This window comes from Diabrotica undecimpunctata, chromosome 1 (genome assembly GCF_040954645.1).
Source record: "Diabrotica undecimpunctata isolate CICGRU chromosome 1, icDiaUnde3, whole genome shotgun sequence".
NCBI lineage: Eukaryota > Metazoa > Arthropoda > Insecta > Coleoptera > Chrysomelidae > Diabrotica > Diabrotica undecimpunctata.
In genome coordinates, this window is record NC_092803.1 from 129,945,947 (window position 1) to 129,966,940 (window position 20,994).

Consider the following 20,994-nt stretch of genomic DNA (forward strand, 5'->3'; position numbering starts at 1 on the left):
TCTGGCGTTAAAGTCTCCTAGGATGATAGCCTTATTCAGGCTGGAGACGTAGTCAAACAATGTCTCGGATAGCGGTTGTAGAGGATGCTTGTAATAAGAGACTATGGTAACGGTCTCGTTATTGTCGAGGTGGATGTCAACTGCCAGGAAGTCTTCATCATTGAGAAGGATGTGAGGAGGAATGGTATTTAGGGAAAAAGGTATGCCATATTTAATTAGGAAGCCTATGCCGTGTGACGTTTGGCTTTTTGGACGGTGTAGTGTGCAGTATCCTGGGAAGATGGGATCGTGTTTGGCGAGGGTGTCGGAGAGGGCAAGGATCTGAATATTGTGGTATTGGAGGATATGTTTGATGAAGGGGCGTTTTCTCGCAACACCCTGGCAGTTCACAGCACCAATCGTACTGTCCATTAGAGGGACAGGAAGGTGATGGATGCTTTGTTGCTATGGGCGACAAGAGTGCTCTTGTGCCCAAACATCAAAGTGGTAAAATGATTTGTAATGTCTAGGATAAGTTGGCGGCGGTCAGGAAGGAGGTTGATAAGGATGAGCGAGGTGAACTCCATGACCGTCTTCATGTCTGAAGTTAGTTCATATGGAGGATCTCGCTTTTCGGTTGAGATTGGTTGTGTCTCTTGCGGGGTCTTGGGTGTTTCCCTTCTGTGGGGGCATTTGGCCGAATAGGCCGCATGGTCTCCGCCACAGTTGGGACATTTTGGTGATTGAGGTGTGGGATAGGCCGTGGATTTATGGTCTTGGCCGCAGGTAGGACAGCGGTACTGCTTTTGCGGGCACTCCGTAATGGTATGCCCGTTCTGGCTGCACCTGCCGCAGTATTTTGGGATGGGAGGGACTGGGTTAGCGTTAAGTGGTAACTCAACGTGTAATCGGAGGCCGTCCATAAAGATACCTCTGGTCAACATCTCTGTGTACTTAAATTCACTCGACGTGACCAGCTTTACGAACGTAGTGGGTAGGTTTGACTTAGAAATGATCCTCCATAGACGAACTACGGGGATATCCATGTCGGTGAAGGCACGTGTGAGGTCGGCGTCAGAGTAGACTCTTTCGACTCCCTTGACGACGACCATGTATGTAGGTTTGGAAGAGCGGGTGGGATTTCTGGGTGCTGGGATGTGTTTGGGTGAGACGAGGACTTTAGGATCACCCAGCGCATCACGGAGCTTGCGTTGTAACTCGACATGATTTACCGGATGGAAGGTAGTTAAGTGTGCAATTTGGGTAGGAAGGACCTTGACGGTCGAGATTTGGTTTAGAAGGATCTCTCGGGTGTTTATGATGCGGAAGAAATCTCTTTGGGTCGATTTCTCTATGGGAATGTTGGTGATAGTATAGTTGAAGGATTTGGGTTGGGTGGAGGTAGTGGCCTGGGATGCAGGGACGGTAGTTCTGGGAGTGGTGGTGGCGTTAGCGTATGAAGCGGTTGTGTTTTGTGTGGAAGGTGGGATGATAGGAGCGTGTGTTGGTTGTGGATTTCGTGTGTTTGTTGGTTGTGTGTTGACTGTATTAATAAGTTGTGGAGATTGGATGTTTGTCGCTGAAGCGGCATGGGTGGATGTAGGTTGGGTGGTATTGGTATGTATGGTGAAGTTTTGTTGTGGTTGTGAGGCTAAAGTGGTGATAGGAGGAGTGGGTGTATTAAGGATTGCAGATGATCGGGTTAGCTGCAGTTGCGCTATCAACCGATCGATCTGTTCTACGGGTAGGGTGGAAATAATATCTGACATGAAAGTGTCAGATAGGTTATTGGTGATATTGGATTGGGTGGTATCTGGGATGTGTAGTGTGGGTGGGAAAGAAGTGATCGGTGGCATGGTGGTGTTGGTAGGTGTGATTAAGGTCTGAGTTGCGGGTGTCCTTTGTGAGGGTAGCGGAGGGAAGTCGTAATTATCGATGGAGGGCATGTCTTTGGAGTGTTGCCCAGGGTCGGGTGGTTCAGCAGGAACGACTCTGTTCGACCTGTTGGAGCGGGTCGACCTTGGCATGTTCGAAGTGGAAGGCTAGGTAAATTAACCCAGATGACACCTATTTTCAAGCACCTTGTGCAATGTGCAGGATGGCTGGTAAGCCGGACTATACTTAACTATTTTGAGCTAGCGGTCCCCCGTAGATATATAATGTAATTGGTAAAGTGCAGATTTGTGCCGGCACGACTGTTTACAGACTCCGACGGAAGCTGTAAGCCCCGGCAACGGCCTGCGTGGATGGCTTCTTACGGACCGCCCACTAAGCCTACACCGTGACCAGCAGAATCTCCGTCAGAGAGTACAAATCGCCGGTAGACCAGCAAAAAACACAGCACTTACCTTGTAACTCCAAGTATGGCCACGTGGCGACCACGTGGTTGGTTTCACCAGGTTATTTCTTCGTATTCGCGGCTTTGTACTTCTTGGCCGGCTTCCAGCGGTCAGAGCTTGGCTTTGTCTATGACAGCCGTCTGACCCTCTGCTATGAAGACCTAAAAACCTAAAAAGCACTAACACTGTACACTACGTACTCACTACGGCGAACGGACGAAAGAGGACGCGAGATCGAGATGCGATGGACGATCTGACTAACGCACTAACGTAAGTATGGTATCCCCTCCATTCAGACGGTATTATGTATTTCGAGATTCTCATTCTATTGCCATAAGTTATAAGTAGTAAAACCCTAAATTCCAATATAAATTAGTATGTATCAATTGTAAATAATTTATACTAATATAGATAGCTGGGCCAAGAGTGACCCATCCACGCTTTAAGGTATTTTCGTAAAAAAAAAAACAAAAAATTAGTTATCATAGTAGATATATAGTTTTGTGTATGTAATATACCAGATAATTCACAAAATGTCATAAAAATTTAAGGCTATAGCAAGTATAGATTATTTACTGCACAGAGATGAATTTCGAAATGGGTCAAAATTGGAACGGTCGCGCTTCTAGTGTTAAATGAGGAACTTGTCAATGTGTGTAAACAGTAGACAATAATGGACATAATACTAGATATTACAATAACAAGATAAAGCCACGCGCATGAATAACATTGTCTCTCTCTTCTATGACTACGTCACCGAACGACAAAATGTTAAATGTTTTATTTTACGATGTGTTTGTTATTCAGTTTGCGTAAGTGAATATAGTGCTAGATGAGCTTTTCGGAATAAAATTCTTAAATATAATTAGAAACAGATTGTGCCTTTAATATTTTAAAAATTGTAAACTGTGCGATAGTTGGTTGCAATAGCAATAATAACAAAAAACTAAAAAATCCATCGAAGTGTCGGTTTTTTACATTCCCGCGGAAAAAAAACCTTGCCAAAATTTGGGTTTTTACAGCAAGTGTATGCTCAAAGCATTTTACTGAATTTGATTACCAGCTGAAAGAAAAATTGTTGGGTTATCCAGAAACAAAATGGAGACTAAATTCAGAAGCTATACCTAATGCTTATTTACCAACTGAAAACCCTTCTTGTTCCGTATCACAATCTAATAGAAAACACCGGGCAGAAACAAAAAAAAACGAGACAACTAGTCGAAAATATATTGGATAATAAGTAAGTGCCTACTTACAATGTCAGAAAAAATGTTTATTGATTTAATTTATTACATACTAGTGTATTGCCAGCGGTAGTATCCAAAGACAACCCTGTAAACATGGAAATTGAAGGTAATAACCAAGAAAATAGTTACTGTTGTCATTCACGTTCAATTGGCACTCAGGCTGGTTCAATTGAAGATGCAGGAAAAATTGAACAACTTAAAGAAGAAAATAAACAATTGCGAATTATGCTGGAAAAAATAAAGTTAGCGGCAGATGCTGTACAAACAATTTTTATGGAAAAAAAAAATTATGTATTCGCAGATGCACCACATGATAACATTATTTAAAAATCATATTTTGGACTCTGGGTATGTTATAAATGGAAAATTGATCAATGTCAGACCGATAGTCGATTTGCTTAAGTGATTTGAAATTTGTTCACAAAATCAGCGAAGAGTTTTTAACAGTGAAAGGACCTCAACGCCAAAAAGTTAAGTTGGCAACAAAACTGTTTTCATACACTGTTTCTACGGCACTAACTAGATTAGGGTCTTTGGGAAAATTTGAGAATAACATCAATTGGATATATTCAATTCAAAAATTCAACAAAAAGATACAAGACATCATATTAAAGCGCACGGAACATCTTTAAATGAGCTAAATGTTATTCTAGATAAAATGGAAAATCTTGTGAAAAATATTCGTACATCCACTTCAAAGTCTTTACTGCCCTTTCAACATGGTATTATTGTTAGCATTAAATCGTTGCAACTAGTCTTTCTGGATTTAAAAAAAGATTTCAACATCAAGTATATAACAACATACAATTTATTGTATAAGATTGCTTAGGTCTCTTCTCAGTAATACGAGCGATTGGAGGTTTATATGATCATCCGTCTCCCTTGCAATTTAAATACCGTTTTCGTAATTTTATTATGGACCGGAATGATGAACTAATTTTATTATCATCCAATATAAGTAACCAGAAACAACAAACATGTCGCTTCAAAACATGAAAGCAGGAAGCTCTCCGAATTTAGATTGTTATGGCAATGACATAGAAGATTCGGTGATGAGAACCAAACGACTCTTTAGTCAATTGAATCTTTCAGTAACTTGAAAGTATTTTCAGTAACTTCAGAAAATGAAAACCATCAAACATATTTGGAAATGGAAGAGTTGTATTGGGATGGACTAGAAAATTTAGCTGGTTTTATAGCTTTCCAGAAGGTGGTTTGGTAAGCATTCAGAAACATTACATTGAGAACTCATGAAATATGAGGTGTCATGAACTAGAACACATTTTTTGCCAATTCAATGGGGGCACTATTAAAGGGCATCAAAACTTATCAAAAATCTTTATTGGAAAAATCAGTTCATGTTCAAACATCTGATGATGTAAAAAACTATTTTTTAGATGTTGAAACAAAAGTCTAAAATAAAAAAAGAAAAATTGCAAAAATTTGTTAAGTAAAATAAATCAAATATATGTAATATTGTTTTTGTAATTTTAATACTTTTTGAAACTTGATTTTTTTATTATTTTTTACGCCACTTTTTTATTTGACACGGTTTATTTTAAGTGCCGTATTTTTCTGAATGTCTAGATAGCTAGCTCTTACATTTTTGCCGTAAAAAACTGAGTTTTTTTAGTACAATACATATAATATTGAATTATTTTACTGGTATGATTATAATTCACTAAAGTATAAACTAAACATTGTAACAGACGACCGACAATTTCAATTATTTAATATCACGAAAATGTATAAATCTCTATGCTCCCATAACTCTCCATACAATTTTGTTATGCGCGAGTCGGTCCAAGGTTGTTATCGAAGAGGCTTTCTCTTTTTGTCGTAGTATCATGATAATGGACTGACACATTTTGCTCTACAATCTAATTTCGAAATTATGCTAAACTATGCTATCGAAAAATGGGACTAGGTATTTTGATTTTTCAATCACTTATGATTTTAGGAACTTATTATGAAGTAATTTTATTTTGAGAAATACGTGAAAAATTAGATTTTTTGATTGATTTATTGATAGAAATGGATGCGGCCTACGGCCGCCTTTTGTTTTGGCCGACCGCGTGCGGTGCGTGAACTGCACTCTTGCTAGGATTGGCCCGGTTTATCTCATTCATTTACTATGGCTTTATTTATATATTTATATACTATAAGTATACAGTATCGTAATATAATTTACTGATATCAAATGTTAATCGCTTCTAATTTATATAAGATTTACATTATTTTACAGATATACCAGTGAAAACGAAAAAAAATGTAAAAATGGAAAATGGAAAAAGCAGGTCTAGCAGTGGATTTTTTGGAACAAAAATATTCGTTTGTGGATTTTGTGGGCAGTTTCATCTTAACAAAAAACAAATTTTAAATCATTGTCAACAGTATTATATTAAAACTCGACGACATATTGGATGTAATAGAAAAAAAACTGATAGTGCTTTATACGCAATTAATGTGTTTAAAAGCGAAGTGAAATTAGAAACTGAAGGTAATAACACTGTTAATAACATGCATTTGTTGGGGCGTCGATTACCTTTTAGTAAAATTACAAACAGAAATTCTTTTGGAAGTCAATTAGAACGCTTCGCTTGTAGAAAGTGCTACAAAATTTTTTCAAATAAAACAGATTTAGACCAACATATTCAAATCCATGTTAAATACAAATGTGAAATTTGTCCTAAAGAGTATCTTGTGAAGAGAAACTTTGAGCTTCATATGCTCAATCATAAAGAAGATACTTTTCAAATTAATCAAAATTCAACACCGTATGTAGTTTGTAATATTTGTTCAAAGTTCTATGCTAACGAGTTTGCTCTCCGGTATCACTTAATTTCTCACACTAGCGAAAGGAAATATAATTGCAAGCATTGTTCCAAACGTTACAAATATCAACAAGATTTGAAACGACATATGAATAGTCACACGGGTAGCGATATAAAACTATTTGAATGCTGCCATTGTCATAAAGGCTTTAAACATAAGGGGCATTTAAATCGTCATTTAGAGTGCCATTTTATAGGTGAGTCTAAAAATTATAAATGTGACATATGTGCAAAGAGTTATCAACGGAAGGAGAGTCTGTACGTGCATACTCGTAGTCACAATAAAGACTATACAGGAATAAAAATATTCACGAAGCGAGATACTTCGGAATGCAAACATTGTGGCAAAAAATATATTTTCAATAACAGTTTACAACGTCATGTAAAACATGCCCATGAAGGACAGCGTTACATCTGTGCCTTGTGTAATAAATCATTTAAAGTAAAAGAAAGCTTAGTAGGTCATTTCGAATTTCACAAAAGAAAACAAAATCTAGAGCATCTCTCAAATTCATGATTCTTAATATCTCAGAGAGTAAATTGGAAGAGTAACTGAGTAACACACACACAGTAATACACAACGGAAAATTTAGACTAACAAATATAAAATATAATAATTATTATCTTTTATAAAATACACATTCTAAAGATTTTAACATAATCTCTTGAATCACAGTTTATAAAATGTTAGAAATGGTTTCACAAAAGTTGTACCATTTGTAAACTGTTAGAGAGCAAACAAGTACAAATACAACTGCACTAATTCGTCTTGTCATACTCATGATAAGGCTATCGGTCGGTTATTGAGGTAGTCTCTCCCATTCTTGAATCAAAGCAATTTTACTTTCGCCAATTCTTCTTCTAATGGCGCTACAACCCTTTGTGAGTCTTGGCCTGCTTAACAATGTTCTTCCATTCTGCCCTTTTCGGATACTTTCCTTCGCCACTGCCTGATGTTCAAGGTTTTAAGATCCCTATCTACGTCGTCTATCCATCTTTTACGGGGCCTTCCTTTTGTTCTGTTTACTTGGGGCTTCCGCCGATTTATTCTTGATATATCCACTTGTAATAAAAAAATCTCTTAAACGTTATCTCGAGTAATTTCCATCTACGTTCAACCATGTTAGAACATTTTTTTGACCCTAGCAATATCAGTCGATATTAAGTTACCCATTATTAATTGCTCTTTGCAATAAAAACACAACTGACTGAAACAAATCTAAAGAGTAACCAATCCCAATATAAAAAAAACAGATTAACTAATCAATTAAATACAAGTTAGTACTTCTTATTAACAGATAATATGACTTTAAAATGTAAAATATAACAAACAGATAAACAAATAATTTGACGTTTTGACCTGTAAAACTTAAATTGTGGCATGGAGCATTCAATTTTGTGATAGATAGATTAGATATAGTCTGTAAAATAGTAACCAAAAAAGTAATTTACACTTCTAACCTGTTCATTTAGATTTTCCGATGTGTGTTCATTTTATTGAAACCCGGAATTTTATGAAATATTTGCTCGACAAGAAGTTTAGGATACTTTTAATAAAGGAAAAATATTGGAGTAACTGACTAACGCAATACAAAAATATGACCTACGTCTTACACTGAACGTTTGTACCACGTCTGACGGAACTCTCACGTCAGGCGAGATTTTCTTAATGTTAATTTATTAGCGGCTTCTGTAATTTCGTGTATTGTTATTTGAATTAGATTTATATTTTCGATTACGCCTTTCTCTTTAATTTCTTTTGGATCCCGTTTCCATTCTATTGGCTCTTCAAAGTACTGCTTCTATTTTTTCATTATTTCTTTTTCTGTGGTCATTTTCATTAATTTTATTCCCAAAATATTCCCAGGATTACTTTTTTGCCTTTTTTATTTTTTGTAACCTTCGTTTCTGGCGATTTTGTATTTTTTGTAGTCGTCCTGTGTTTTGTTTATTTTTTTACAATTGTAAGAGTTTGAAAAACCTTTAAGTATTTTGTTGTAATTCTATCTTTTTCTTTTGACATTGATATTAACTATATTTTGACATTGATATTCCCTTTAAAAACACATTTACAGTCTCACATATGCTAGCCTATTTCATATGAAATTCTTGCTTCGCCGTAGTGGTTATTTTTCTCCAGGCATGTTTCAATAGCTTCATTGAATGTACAAACTTTTTTTGAAAGGCAAAATAATCAATCATGTCAGTTTCGAATCAAACTTTTGGGCCACGAGAGCCTCGTTCTTGTCTGTAATAAGTCAAGTCTTAGTGTTGTGGGCCAAACTATTTGTAAAATAATGTAAACAGCTGCAATTAAAATGTGTATCTAGTTATATTATTTTTTTAATAAAATTTATTCTTTTTAAGTAATATATTTTTATTAATTTATTATTTTCTCTTCTAATTAGTTATTAACTTTGACCTACACCTCAAAACGTTCTGCTTGGGTCCTAGCCTCCTCAAGAATTTCTCTCCAGTTGTCCCTATCCATCACCTTCCTCCGCCAAGCACGTATTCCCATATTTTTCATGTCTTCATCGATGTTATCAAGGAACCTTGTTCTAGGTCTTCCTCTTTTTGTCTGACCAATGGGTCTATCAAGGAGCGTTTTTCTAGCTGAGTCATTTTGTTCAATTCGCATTACATGCCCTATTCACCTCAGACGTCCTATCTCAATTTGTTTTACGATATCTGGTTCGTGGTATGTTCTATAAAGTTGGGAGTTATATCGTCTTCTGCACACTCCATTGTCATTCGCCGCTTTGTAGGTTCGCCTTAGCTATTTTCTTTTCTCGAGTATTTCTCGATAAAATTGAAGATTTAAGAAGAAGATTAAGCACAAAATAGCACCTGTTGGCCGTGCAAATTCTGCGGTAGCATTATTTTCAGTGTTAATGATTCTTTTAGTACTACATATGGCTCTTGTACAGCGTTTTCCGTTCTCCCATCAATATCGATATTATCAGCTATAGGCAAGGATTTGCACTGATTGCGGTTGTGATTTGTGACAAAGTATTACTTTTTCCAGAGCCAGAGTGAACAGTATACAGGAGAGAGGGTCTCCCTAGCGCATCCCGTTATTTGTTTTAAAAGATTCAGACAGTTCGTACTCTACATTCAACTTTTTCAATAGTTTTGTTAAATTTACCAACTGATTTGGTATTCCTAGCTCTTTCATAGCTTTGCAGATTTCTCTTCTATTTACCGAGTAGTAGGCTGCTTTGTAATTTATAAATATGTGATGAGTATCTATGCCATATTCCACTGTTTTTTTTTATAATTTGTATCAAAGTTGCAATCTGGTGAATTTTCGATTTACTACCTCTGAAACCAGCCTGGTATTTTCCTACTATTCGTTCTGGATATGGTGCCATACGGTGGCATAATACTGTGTAAAATGTTCTGTTCGAGAAGAATGTCACGAATTCCGTAGACCGATCACAGGACAAATAATTCAATTTTAAATGAGATAAAGGTCAGCAAATGGCTCTTCAGCAAAGTCCATCTCCAACAGTTAAAACACTTTTGATATGTTGAGAGCAAACATGGAAATACTTGGTTAAAGGCCGAAGATTACGAGGAAGATCCCGACAAGATGGATCGATCAAATTACAGGAATATGCAAAAGAGCTATGCATGAGTTAAAAGAAATGATCAGGGACAGAGATCTTTAGAGACGGACAATACACGATATCACGATGCCCATTACACTCCCTCCGGGGGTAAGGACTGAAGAAAGGGATACCGTAATTACACTTCCTTGGAACTTAGACTAAAGATTAAAATAAACAAGACGCAAATAATGACTAATCTGGTGGTAAATCTAATATTACTGTTGATGGAAGAAGTATTGAGCAGACTGCATCGCATAAGTACTTAGGACATGAAATTCGGTTATAATCTCCGTATAAGTCTCTACTCTTGAATAATTTCTGCATCCCTAAGGCATTTCTGGCTTTTCCAATTCTACACCTTATTTTAGAGTGTTCCCATTTATCATTGACATTGCTTCACAGATAAGTACATGATTTGTTTGTTTATATTTGTTTTAGGTTTATTTCTAGTCTTCAGATTGGTGCGTTATCTTTGCTGATCTTTATATATTTAGTTTTCTTAATATTAAGATCCAGTCTATAACTTGCTTCTGTAACTTTATTGACTATAGGTTGTAAGCTTTTTAGACTATCAGCAAGTATGACTGTATCATCTGCATAACGGAAATTATTTAGTCGTTCTCCGTTTACTAAAATACCTTCATCAGTCTCAGGTAGTGCCCCCGCGAAGATATCCGCAAAGTATATATTCGTTATATCTACAATTATTTTCATTGACTGATCCCAATACCGATTTATGATTATTCTTTGTTTCTAATCTTCTCATTTCTAATAATTAAGGTCTGGATCTGGTTCATGTTGAACTGCTTTTTGTAATCTATAAAGCATGCATTATATGTATTGACATCTCTGCAGTGTTGAAAAAATAGTTGGATAGCAAATAGTGCTTCCCTAAAACCAAATGCCTTAAGGAGATGGCTCATATGAGACTAATTGTTCCCCAATCGTCACATTTTGAAGCGAAGCTTCTGTACTGGCGTTGTATTACGTTTTTCTCTATAGTAAAATATTGAGGCGAGCGTCACGGAACTAGCGCCACAAATGGCGTCGTCACAGGTAGCGTCATAAAATAGTGGTTCTTGGCATCGATTCACTACTCTCGATCAATTTGTTTCTAGTCATCACATATTTATTCTAAGCAGGTTTAAATCAAAAACTGCATGAAAAATACAGAACTAACAAAATACAGACATTAAATGAGAAGTAAAAATTCAAAGAATATTTGTTAATAAAAGATTGGATTCGCAACGATTGTCAAAATTTAAAAGTCATAAATGTCTGTGGATAAATAACAATATTTAATCATCTCTTTAAAATTTTAACACACTTCTCGTTTAAAAGTAATTTCAAATAAAAACAATTATTATTTTTAAACATATTATTTAGTTTATATCATATGTTTAAATTTACTACCAAATGATATTTATTTATATTTTATTATGATTTAATATTTGGTTTAAATTTGACAAGTCTGTCAGAACGTCAGAAGTAAAAAACGTATGCTTTGTTAATATGTCAACAGGTGGCGTTAGGAGCAAACAATAATTCATTGAATTATGTGAATATAATATAATTTTTTTAAAGTATAAATAATTAATAAAATTACTTTATTCAATTTTAAAAATATTATTTAAATTTTAATTCTACTGTATCGCCTATTGTAACATGTTTTTTTGCGTGTGGCTTTTAGGCAAAACTATAAATGTTAATCTGAGAAAAGCTTTCCCATTTTATCTACTGTAGGAGAGGTAAGTGCATAAAAATCGCATCTGTATTAATTATGCTTTAATCTTCTACAACAGGCCAAAGAAGTGTTTTGCTAATTCGCCGACAAAATTTTGCCACTATGCATGGTTATTTTTCTGTTAGCTGACCTACATACATTATAACCTTTTTCTTCTGATCAAATTTGTAACGAGATATTTTGCCTACCACATATGGTAATACTATGGGGGGTTGAAAATTTGGGGCAGAGATAGGGCAAGCAAAACAAATCGAAACTTATGCGAACGGCACTCAGGGTGTATTTGGAGAGCTGGGGTCGTGATAAGTTGAATGGCAAGGGGCCGGATTGGGGCAACTACAAAAATGAAACACAAAAAGGGGTACTTACATGAATCTTCTAGATAAATGGGTAAAACAAATAAGAAGGACCTCTAGGTATTTAAAATGGACGCCGCTTCGAGAGCACCTCCTGCTGAATGAAAGAAAAGGGCTCTTCTTTCCTAAAAAACACAAAAGAGAGGTTAGGAGACTTTTCTAAAATAAATAGATAAAATGACTAGGGAAAAAAATTGAACATTTATTATTGTCTCAACACAAACAGTTACAAAATATAAATGACACAAAAATACTATATTAATAGTTACAAAAATTTATACCAAAATAACAAAGAAAAACTTACATATCCTATCCGTTTATAAACTCTGTTTACAAGTGTTAGATGCTACAAAACTTACAAAAAATTGTTACTGGGATATAAACTGTGGCAGCAATAAATTATTACAAATAAAGAAATATCTTTAAAATGAGACTATTCATATAGGTTAACCTTTTTCTAAAAACAAAACAAACTAATGTCAAAAAAATAAAACTAGCTGTCAGATGTCAATAATTGAAATTTAAAACTGAGAATAATTATGACAGCTATGGTCACGCCCTAACACATAATTCTAGTTATTACAATTTCTTTAAATTATGAAAGCAATTATTAGGAAAAGCAATGTCTATCATTACTTTAAAAGTTTAGCACAAAAAAAAGTTACCTGGATTGCACTAAAGTTACTTTAGATGATTTCTGGGATCGGAAACTGGACCTACTAAAATTTTTGCTACTGGAACAAAAAACTGCATCTCAAATTTCGAATTATGTTCTGAAACGCTTCTTAGGACATAGGACATTGAAGTTTGAGGTTGAAACGTGGCACATTGAACATTTCAAAATTGTTCTAAAATGCCATTTACAAATCTCTCATATGAGATATGGCATACAACAAAAAAACAGTGATAACTCGTTCAAAATTGACACATTACTTTTGTAACCGTTTCAAAAGATTTAAAAGAAACTCATTATATATTTCGATTTAATACATTTAACAATTGAAATAGTTCTGGTGCTACCGTAAATGACCCACTGAGAATTAAAAGTTTATATTATTTTGACTCCATTGGAGTTCTGCTAAAGAATGGTAAACATTTCTTTGTGATTTGTATGACGACCATATTGGATTCAATTAGGTGTCAAAAATGTTTTACTGTTCAACCTTTTTTTATTGTTGTGGTGTGTTACATCCAACATCATGATTTTTTCATTATTGACGATGGACTGTAATATTTTTCTATTTCTTTGGAAGATTGTAATAATTCTTCCGTTCCTTTTAAGTCTTATCGTAAGTTTTTGTTTCGCGGAAGACTCTTATGATTTTTTTTTGTTTCTTTTGGAAACAACAGTTTTAGACTAAACTGTTTGTGTATCGATTATGGTTTGTATGCCATAAACCCATTTTCTTTCTTCTCCAAGATTGTGTATTAACGGTTTGGATTTATTTTCTTCTTTTGTCCTTCTGGAAGTCTTCTTGCTTGGAAATTTTCCACTGTGATCAATCCCAGAGGATATTCTTATGGAACTATTGGCCATCCTGTCTTTCTTCTTTTGCGTTAGTTCAATTTTCAACCAGTGGTTGGAAATTCATTCATTGCTTGACTGTCATAGTCAACTTTATTATTGTTTGATGCTATTTAGGTTGTCTACCTAGTGGATAACCATAGCGAAGCTTGCTAAGACTACTTAGTTGGCCACCCGCCTTTGTTGAGCTGGAAGCATCCCTCTTTTCGCTCCCAGAAACTTTAACACTGGTCTGTTCCACACTTTTGGTTAGGTTAGAGCCATATTTATAGAAATCTGCCATTGGTCGTTGTGCCTAATAGCCAACGAACTGTACCTGATGTCGATTCATCAAATCGAGCATCCAGTTTAATTTTGCATGTAAATATGTCGTGATTTTTGTTTATTTTTTATTGTTTTATTTAGACCTAAAAGCTTATCAACCAGTCAGTGTTTCGACGGATAATTCAGATTTGTCTGAAACCGAATAAATCGGTTTTCTTAAAATTTTAATACCTTTCTTCTAAAATGTTCAGTCCATTCTTAATTTTTAATTTTTTAGTTGATTCCCTTTACGCCTTTGCGTACTTAATCTTTGCTACCTTCTCCAGCGACTATTCAATCCCTCCGTGGCCCGTGTACAGGAAGAGTTGCGCTAACGTCGAACTTTATCCTGGAGAGGATTCGTTTCCTTTCCAAATTTTTTTTTGGCGTGGGGTCAGTACAGCACTGATACCCTAGTACTTAGTACATTGAATACCACTTTGCTTCGGCAAATCTGTCCCTTAGTGCTTCTTTCCCTTCAGGAAGTTGACACGTTTCAATTTTTTTGAGCTGTCTCGACAACCCTTGTTTTATGTCGGTGGTGTTGACTATTAGTCAGGGAGCATCCTGCTATAGTCAAGTGGATTAGTGGACCTATCCCTATTCCAATTAATAATTTTGTGTATCTCAGATGTTGTCGCAAAGAGACGAGCCTCTGGAAGTAGTGTAGGAGACTCCGCACGTCGATCTCCAGAGCAACTCAGTTTGGCTCGCACCCCAGTTCGTTGAACTGTTTTACTTTTTATTATTATAATATTGATCATTTATTGTGTTCAATATGTCTATATATATGTATATATGTCGTATTTCTTTTCGACATAAATTTTATTTTTATCTTATCTTATTCTACTTCGGTATTATTCTCTCTCTAGTTTGTATTGATCGAGATCTTGAGTTTATGCTACCCCGACCAAGAACCTATATTGATTTTAAGGGTGTTTGCAAAATTTAATCTCATTTTATTTTTAGAATGCCTTGGTAGAATGTGATATTTTTATGCTTATGTTAGTTTATATTACAATAAATTGTACATACCTTTAGTTGTCTTCAAGTGGATACAAAATTCAATTTATCTTATTTTACGGATTTATAAATCCAAGTAATTTTTTTTGGTATCTATACCAAAGATATCAAGATTCCTCTGTCTAGTTACCAATGATAGTTCATTATAGTATCTGTTCATTTGCCTAAGTTTTACTCTTAGTGTGAAGACCTTCGAATTTCGACTCTCTATTCGAAACCCCCCAAAATAATGTTTGAAAAGATTATTGCTGTCTAACATCCTATATTCTGAATGGCCAGACACTGAGGAAGGCTAGGGATGAAGTAAGCGGATTCCCGCTAGTTGACTCGTCGGAATGATAAGCCATTCATAATTGTATTTCAGTAATAAATCTAGAATAACAGCCTACCGCGTCAGGAAACTTTTTTAGTTCTCCAATACCTGTTTAGTTATGTAATCTAGAATTATTTAGACCCTACCCGAAGTTGACCCTACCCGAAGTTGACCCTACCCGAAGTTGACCTACCAATGTTGTCCCTATTATAGGCGGATGATACACGTTAGTTATCACAAATTCTAGTTGTCATACTAATAACTAAACATCAGCCTTTTTTTGTTTCTAAATATAGATGTGTCTTACAGAAATTCTGATGTCTACCTTTCCCAGTAAACTTATTAAGGCTTGTCTTTGTAGAACTTTAATGTACCCAATTTTGAACTATTAGTAACTCTTTCCTTTTATTTGTGTATTTCTAAATGTGTCTATAATGACGCGCTGCGTTATTACCTTATGTTATTCGTGGATTAAGTCATAGATGAAAGACTCTATGCTTCCGAACAAACGATGACACATTTGTATTTTGTATCTTATGGCGTTAATGATACGATTGTATTATTATTCTTATGTTATTCGTGGATTAAGTCATAGATGAAAGACTCTACGCTTCCGAACAAACGATAACATTATTTTTTTTGTGTTTTATTGTGTTAGGTCTCATAACGACTACGCAGTAAATTATCTGTTTTGTATCTTGGTGACAACACTAGTATGTTTTGCTTTATATTACTTATGAAATTTCAAATAATAATATCTTAATTATATTGTTTCGATTGAATGCGAGCATTTGGTCTCAAATAATGATTTGTAGATATGTTTTGTTTTATTCCGCTTTGTTCATGATATTGGTTATAGGTGAAATACCCTATGCATTTTGAGAGTGAGAATGCAATTATTTTTTTTTGTTTACATTTTTATAGTTGAGTCATTTCTATGCGTTCTGTTTCGCTTTGTTCTGAAATCTTTGAGTTGTTCCCACGTGAGTTGTGAAAGATATGGCATACAACAAAAAAACAGTGATAACTCGTTCAAAATTGACACATTACTTTTGTAACCGTTTCAAAAGATTTAAAAGAAACTCATTATATATTTCGATTATATTTTTTTTTTAATAAAACTAATAGCCCCATCTATCTGTCAAGTACCTACCTGTAGCCGACTCAAGGATTCTTCTGTAATTCCCAAATATATCCGGTAGATGAGCATATTTTTCAACTTGTCACTCACGCCCAATTTCCAGATTCAGGCGCCATGATAGCGCTTCGCTCTTTTCTGTTAAGACCGTCCAACCGTTAAGACGTGTTTCCAAAGTGGGTCTCAATTCAGAGGTGAGCTAATAAATCCTTTTCTTGTCCATATTTCAGATAGATATTTATTTTTTTAGACCCTTATTGGAGAGGCTATAATGCTGATATTATATTTCTAATACTCGTCGCAAGATAGTATTGCTATGGAGTTATTCCAGATCATGGCCCAGTAGCAGTATCTTTTTATGGAATCCCTAACCCCTCTTATCTAGGATGGTGGTGATTTGATATAGTACGTAGCTGAATCAATGGTTTATTTGGTGACCGATTAAATAAGAAGAGAAACAGAGCAGATTAAGGTTGTACCAATTTTTATTATACCTACTTTCAAGACAACAGAAATTATTATGAACTCAAAAAAAAAATGAAAATATAGTGAAGTGTTCTAATTTAATTTAAAGGTTTATTTTCTTCATTGTTCCTAGTTGATAAATAACTATATTATTTTCAATGTAAACAAATTTCGAAATTTGGGGTTAATATATATATACATTCATTTTCTTTATAACCAATTCTTAATTTAATACGATACAAAGATTTTTTTGTTTATGATAATGTTAACATAAAATAATATTTTGGAATCCCTTTGGGATAACGTAACTTTTAATGTTTTCTTTTTGTTCATTACTAAGAAATAATAAAGAATAGTTTTCTTGTAAACTTTCAATAAATCTTAATTTTTTTTTGCTCTTCCCTTCGAGGATAAACCAGGGGTGGCGTCCAATAATAAATTATAATTTCATATTATCTAATTGTGCTTGAATTTAAGATACGATATAGTTTCTATATGTTTAAGAAAACCCCGCCCAATTCTCTTCGACAGTGAGCGATTCAGGCCTTGTATATATTATTGTAGCACGGCAAGTGTTACACTTTGAGTAAAATTCACCTTTTTTAACAAATTTGCCGGTTCCCTCCGACCAAATTAAACACGACCGCTTCAATCATCGCTCATCTTTTCCAACCTCAAACTTGAATTCATTCGACCCTCTATATCGGCCGGGGCTACCAGTTTTGCGTCTCACCTCTCCTCTCGAGTCCCACACTCACCCGTTCATACCACGGAACAAACCAAAAGTCTCGTCAAACAAGCTTCAAATTATATCGTAAATGACGTTTACTTTTGTTAAGTCTAGCTGCATTTAATTAAGGAACTTAATTTCTCTATCTATCATCTATGGTAGAATTGCTTGAAATGTTTTGTTTATCTTCAATACTGTCGCCATCACTACTGTCTTCGTCAAATAAGGATCGCTTTTTAGTCGACTTTTTCTGCTTATTTTTATTTTTCCTTCGAATATTCTCGTTTTCTAGCTCGTCATCTTCGCTACTGTTGTTTTTAACAAGTTTAACTTCGTAACAGCTATATTTTTTATTTTGATGTGGTTTTCAAGCCGCTAGTTTTGTTCCAGTTTAGCAACAGCGTCTTGTAAAGTGATGACTTCCGCACTAGTGCAGATATTTTTCTTTCGGTGGTAGTTTTTGTTATTTGGTTTATTTGCTCCAGAAGCAACTCTTCATACGTTTTCTTCCGATGGTTTGAAGATGTTGGGTCTCCGCCCTCGGATACACTGACTTCGTTTGCGAGTGTGGTTGTTGTGGGTACTAAGACTATTTGTGGTTGATTTGCTGCATTAAAAGTAAATGCAGCTACATCTGTCAGATGTTCTTAAAAAGTGCACCAACGTTTATGCTTGTGGTTCAGAACTTTTCATAGGCATTACGGCGTGACAAAATGGAAAAATTCCAACCTTTTAAAAACCATATTTAATATTAACTGGATATAGATTTTCCCATATTTTGGACATTATAACAGCAAAAACGGATTTGGGAAGTTTATATCCATAATTATTTCATTTCCACTTAATGAGTTCATTCTCCGATTTTATTTTTAAAGGTCGAAACTTTCTGATGTGTATAGGTTAAAGGATGTGGCTGGTGCATTGGAGTAGAGGGGAGTTTAAAAATGTGTATGTTTTCTTGTCTTGCGATTTGAACAAGTAAGATGCCTACATGAGAGCTATGACCATCGTAGATAAGAATAACAGTTCGGTCCTGGGTTATGTTTCTTAAAAACATTGTTTTTGAAACGTTTCCGCTTCCATTTATCCATTGTTTTAATAATTGAAACACAGACCTTTGACCAAACACATTGGCAACCTTTTAATCATTTGATCCTTAAATGAGTTTCGATCTTATTTTCATTCACATAACAATTTTAACCTATAAGTAACAACACTTTTTTCTTGGAGAGGTCAAACCAGTATTTTTCCATTTAAATGATGATTTCTGATATCTTTTTTTCTTCGTAAGGTACAGCAGAAGGTCTAACTATGGTTGAGCTTTTGATACCTCTTTGACCTTTAACATGTTTAAATAAGGTTGCTTTGGGAATCTCATAAATTATTGATGCTCTGTATACAGTCATTTCTTGATTCTTTACAGCTTCAACGGCTGATTTTAGAGTGTCTTTGGAGTATTGGGACAGCGGCTTTTTGCGAACGTATGTACGTACCAATGTCTAAAATAAATAAGATAAATTATCAATTACAAACTGGGGCAAGTAGTGGAACCTAACGTAGGTTACACTTGCCATGTCTACCATTTTGTTGAAGACAAGTGTAACCCATGCATTGGTTACTTAATGTGAACAAATGGGCGGTTTTCATGCGTTTAAAATATAAAGGACTACTCTTTATTAGGTACTTACTTGAACAGTCTTCAGTTATTTCAAAATTATTTTCGAAATTATACGTACCGACAATAGAAACCTGTTAACTCATTATCACTATGAGACAACAATCGACAATGAATAGCTAGCGGCCCCATGTACCACAGAGCATATAAAGGTTATAAATAGGCTGGTATTCAATAGGTGGAGCTATTTTACAAAAGTTGAGTTTAACAAAATAAGCGTTGGTTCCACTTGCCCCAACTTTCCACTTACACCAGTGTACCTTAATATAAATAAATTCGCCAACAATACTTACTTGTGGTGAAAAAAAAAACAATATGTACTCTCCCCAATAGGGACTCCCTGTAAGCGTGATTACTGCGCAAATGGTGACGCAACACTGGGAACATTGTCGGAACCATAAACGTATATATTAACCATAGACGTATATAGACTGAGTAACGACATCATTTTTGTTTTCGTTGTAACTTGTGTCTCTAGCTTACATCAATTAAGTCTAGCAGCGTCTCTTTTTGGTCGGGAAAGAGCGAGTGGGGAGTTTAAATGCGCTAGATAGAGACAGATTGGACAACCGCAAAAGATGTAGTCATTAATCGTTGCTGACATGCTCAGTATATGTTAATAAATACATCTATGATATTATTAAATACTGAGCAGACTGTAGAGCTAAGTAATGACACCATCTCTTTTTCGTTGGTTGTTGTGTGTCTTACATAAAGTATAGCAGCTTCTCTTTCTGGTGGGGGAGAAAAAGAGTGAGCAATTTCAATGCGCTAGAGAACGACAGATCGAACAACCGCAAGATATCTAATACTGCGCTAATAATACCTGCGTCAATGAGTTGACAGACAGTGAACTACAGAAAGCTTTCCGACTAGCAAGACCGAAAGTTTTAGATGAAGCGCTCGCCATTGCCTTGGAACACGAAACAGCTAGTCGAGCTTCACGGAGCTATCGAGTACGAACCTCTGAAGAAGGCGACGAATAAAACGATAAACGTCTGGAGGAAATCGTATGGAAAATCATTAGTAACACGATGCCGAAGAGACGCGAGCCCAGATGTTGGAATGGTGGCGACGTAGGTCACATTCGAACTGAAAACGTTCATTTAAATGCTGATACTCTGCCAAGACGGCTATGCAGTGCAAATTGTAATCACTGTCTTAAATTAAAGAAATGACTGCCCCGTGAGGCAAACCACCGTCATTAATCACCGATCAATGGCAGCCTTAACAGCTACAAAACGCCCAATCAGATGATCCATGTATAAAGAGTATTCGATTGGATGTGTTGAGGTGAGAGCCCTTCTTGGCAAGACATTAGTGCATAGAGCCCAGACATAAATCCTACTGGAGACAATGGAATTACCTGGTACTAAAAGATGATCTTGTGTATAGAATCTTTGAGAACGATTGTAGTAACGAATCTGAGCTTTAGTTGATTGTACGTAAAAGTAAAGTGTCAGAAGTATTGCGTCAGTTTTATAACGATGCATCAAGTGGACACTTTGGTATTACGAAGACTATGCAAAAAATTCGAGATGACTATTGGCTGAACTGAAGATGATGCAAGAAGATGGTGCCGGAAATGTGAACTGTGTGCAACGATTAATGGTCCAGTTTGTAAAATGAGAGCACCCATGAAACAGTATGTTGGTAGTCCTATGCAAAGAGTAGCAATCGACATTGCAGGTCCATTTTCAGATATCCTG

At 35.4% G+C, this 20,994-nt stretch overlaps 2 protein-coding genes across 3 annotated transcripts in view; both read left to right on the forward strand.

Moving 5' to 3' along the window:
• The window catches only part of LOC140431718 (uncharacterized), a 35,834-nt gene extending 25,459 nt beyond the window's left edge, over window positions 1–10,375 (forward strand). Inside the window, exon 3 of the mRNA XM_072519604.1 lies at window positions 5,811–10,375. Within this exon, the coding sequence (XP_072375705.1) occupies window positions 5,811–6,916 (1,106 nt within the window). The 3' untranslated portion in view covers window positions 6,917–10,375. The remainder of the gene's footprint in view (window positions 1–5,810) is intronic.
• LOC140431696 (uncharacterized) overlaps window positions 5,928–20,994 on the forward strand; it is a 48,738-nt gene continuing 33,671 nt past the window's right edge. For both annotated transcript variants that reach the window (XM_072519591.1, XM_072519582.1), the window contains exon 1: window positions 5,928–6,065. The gene's annotated coding sequence lies outside the window, so the exon portion shown is untranslated. The remainder of the gene's footprint in view (window positions 6,066–20,994) is intronic.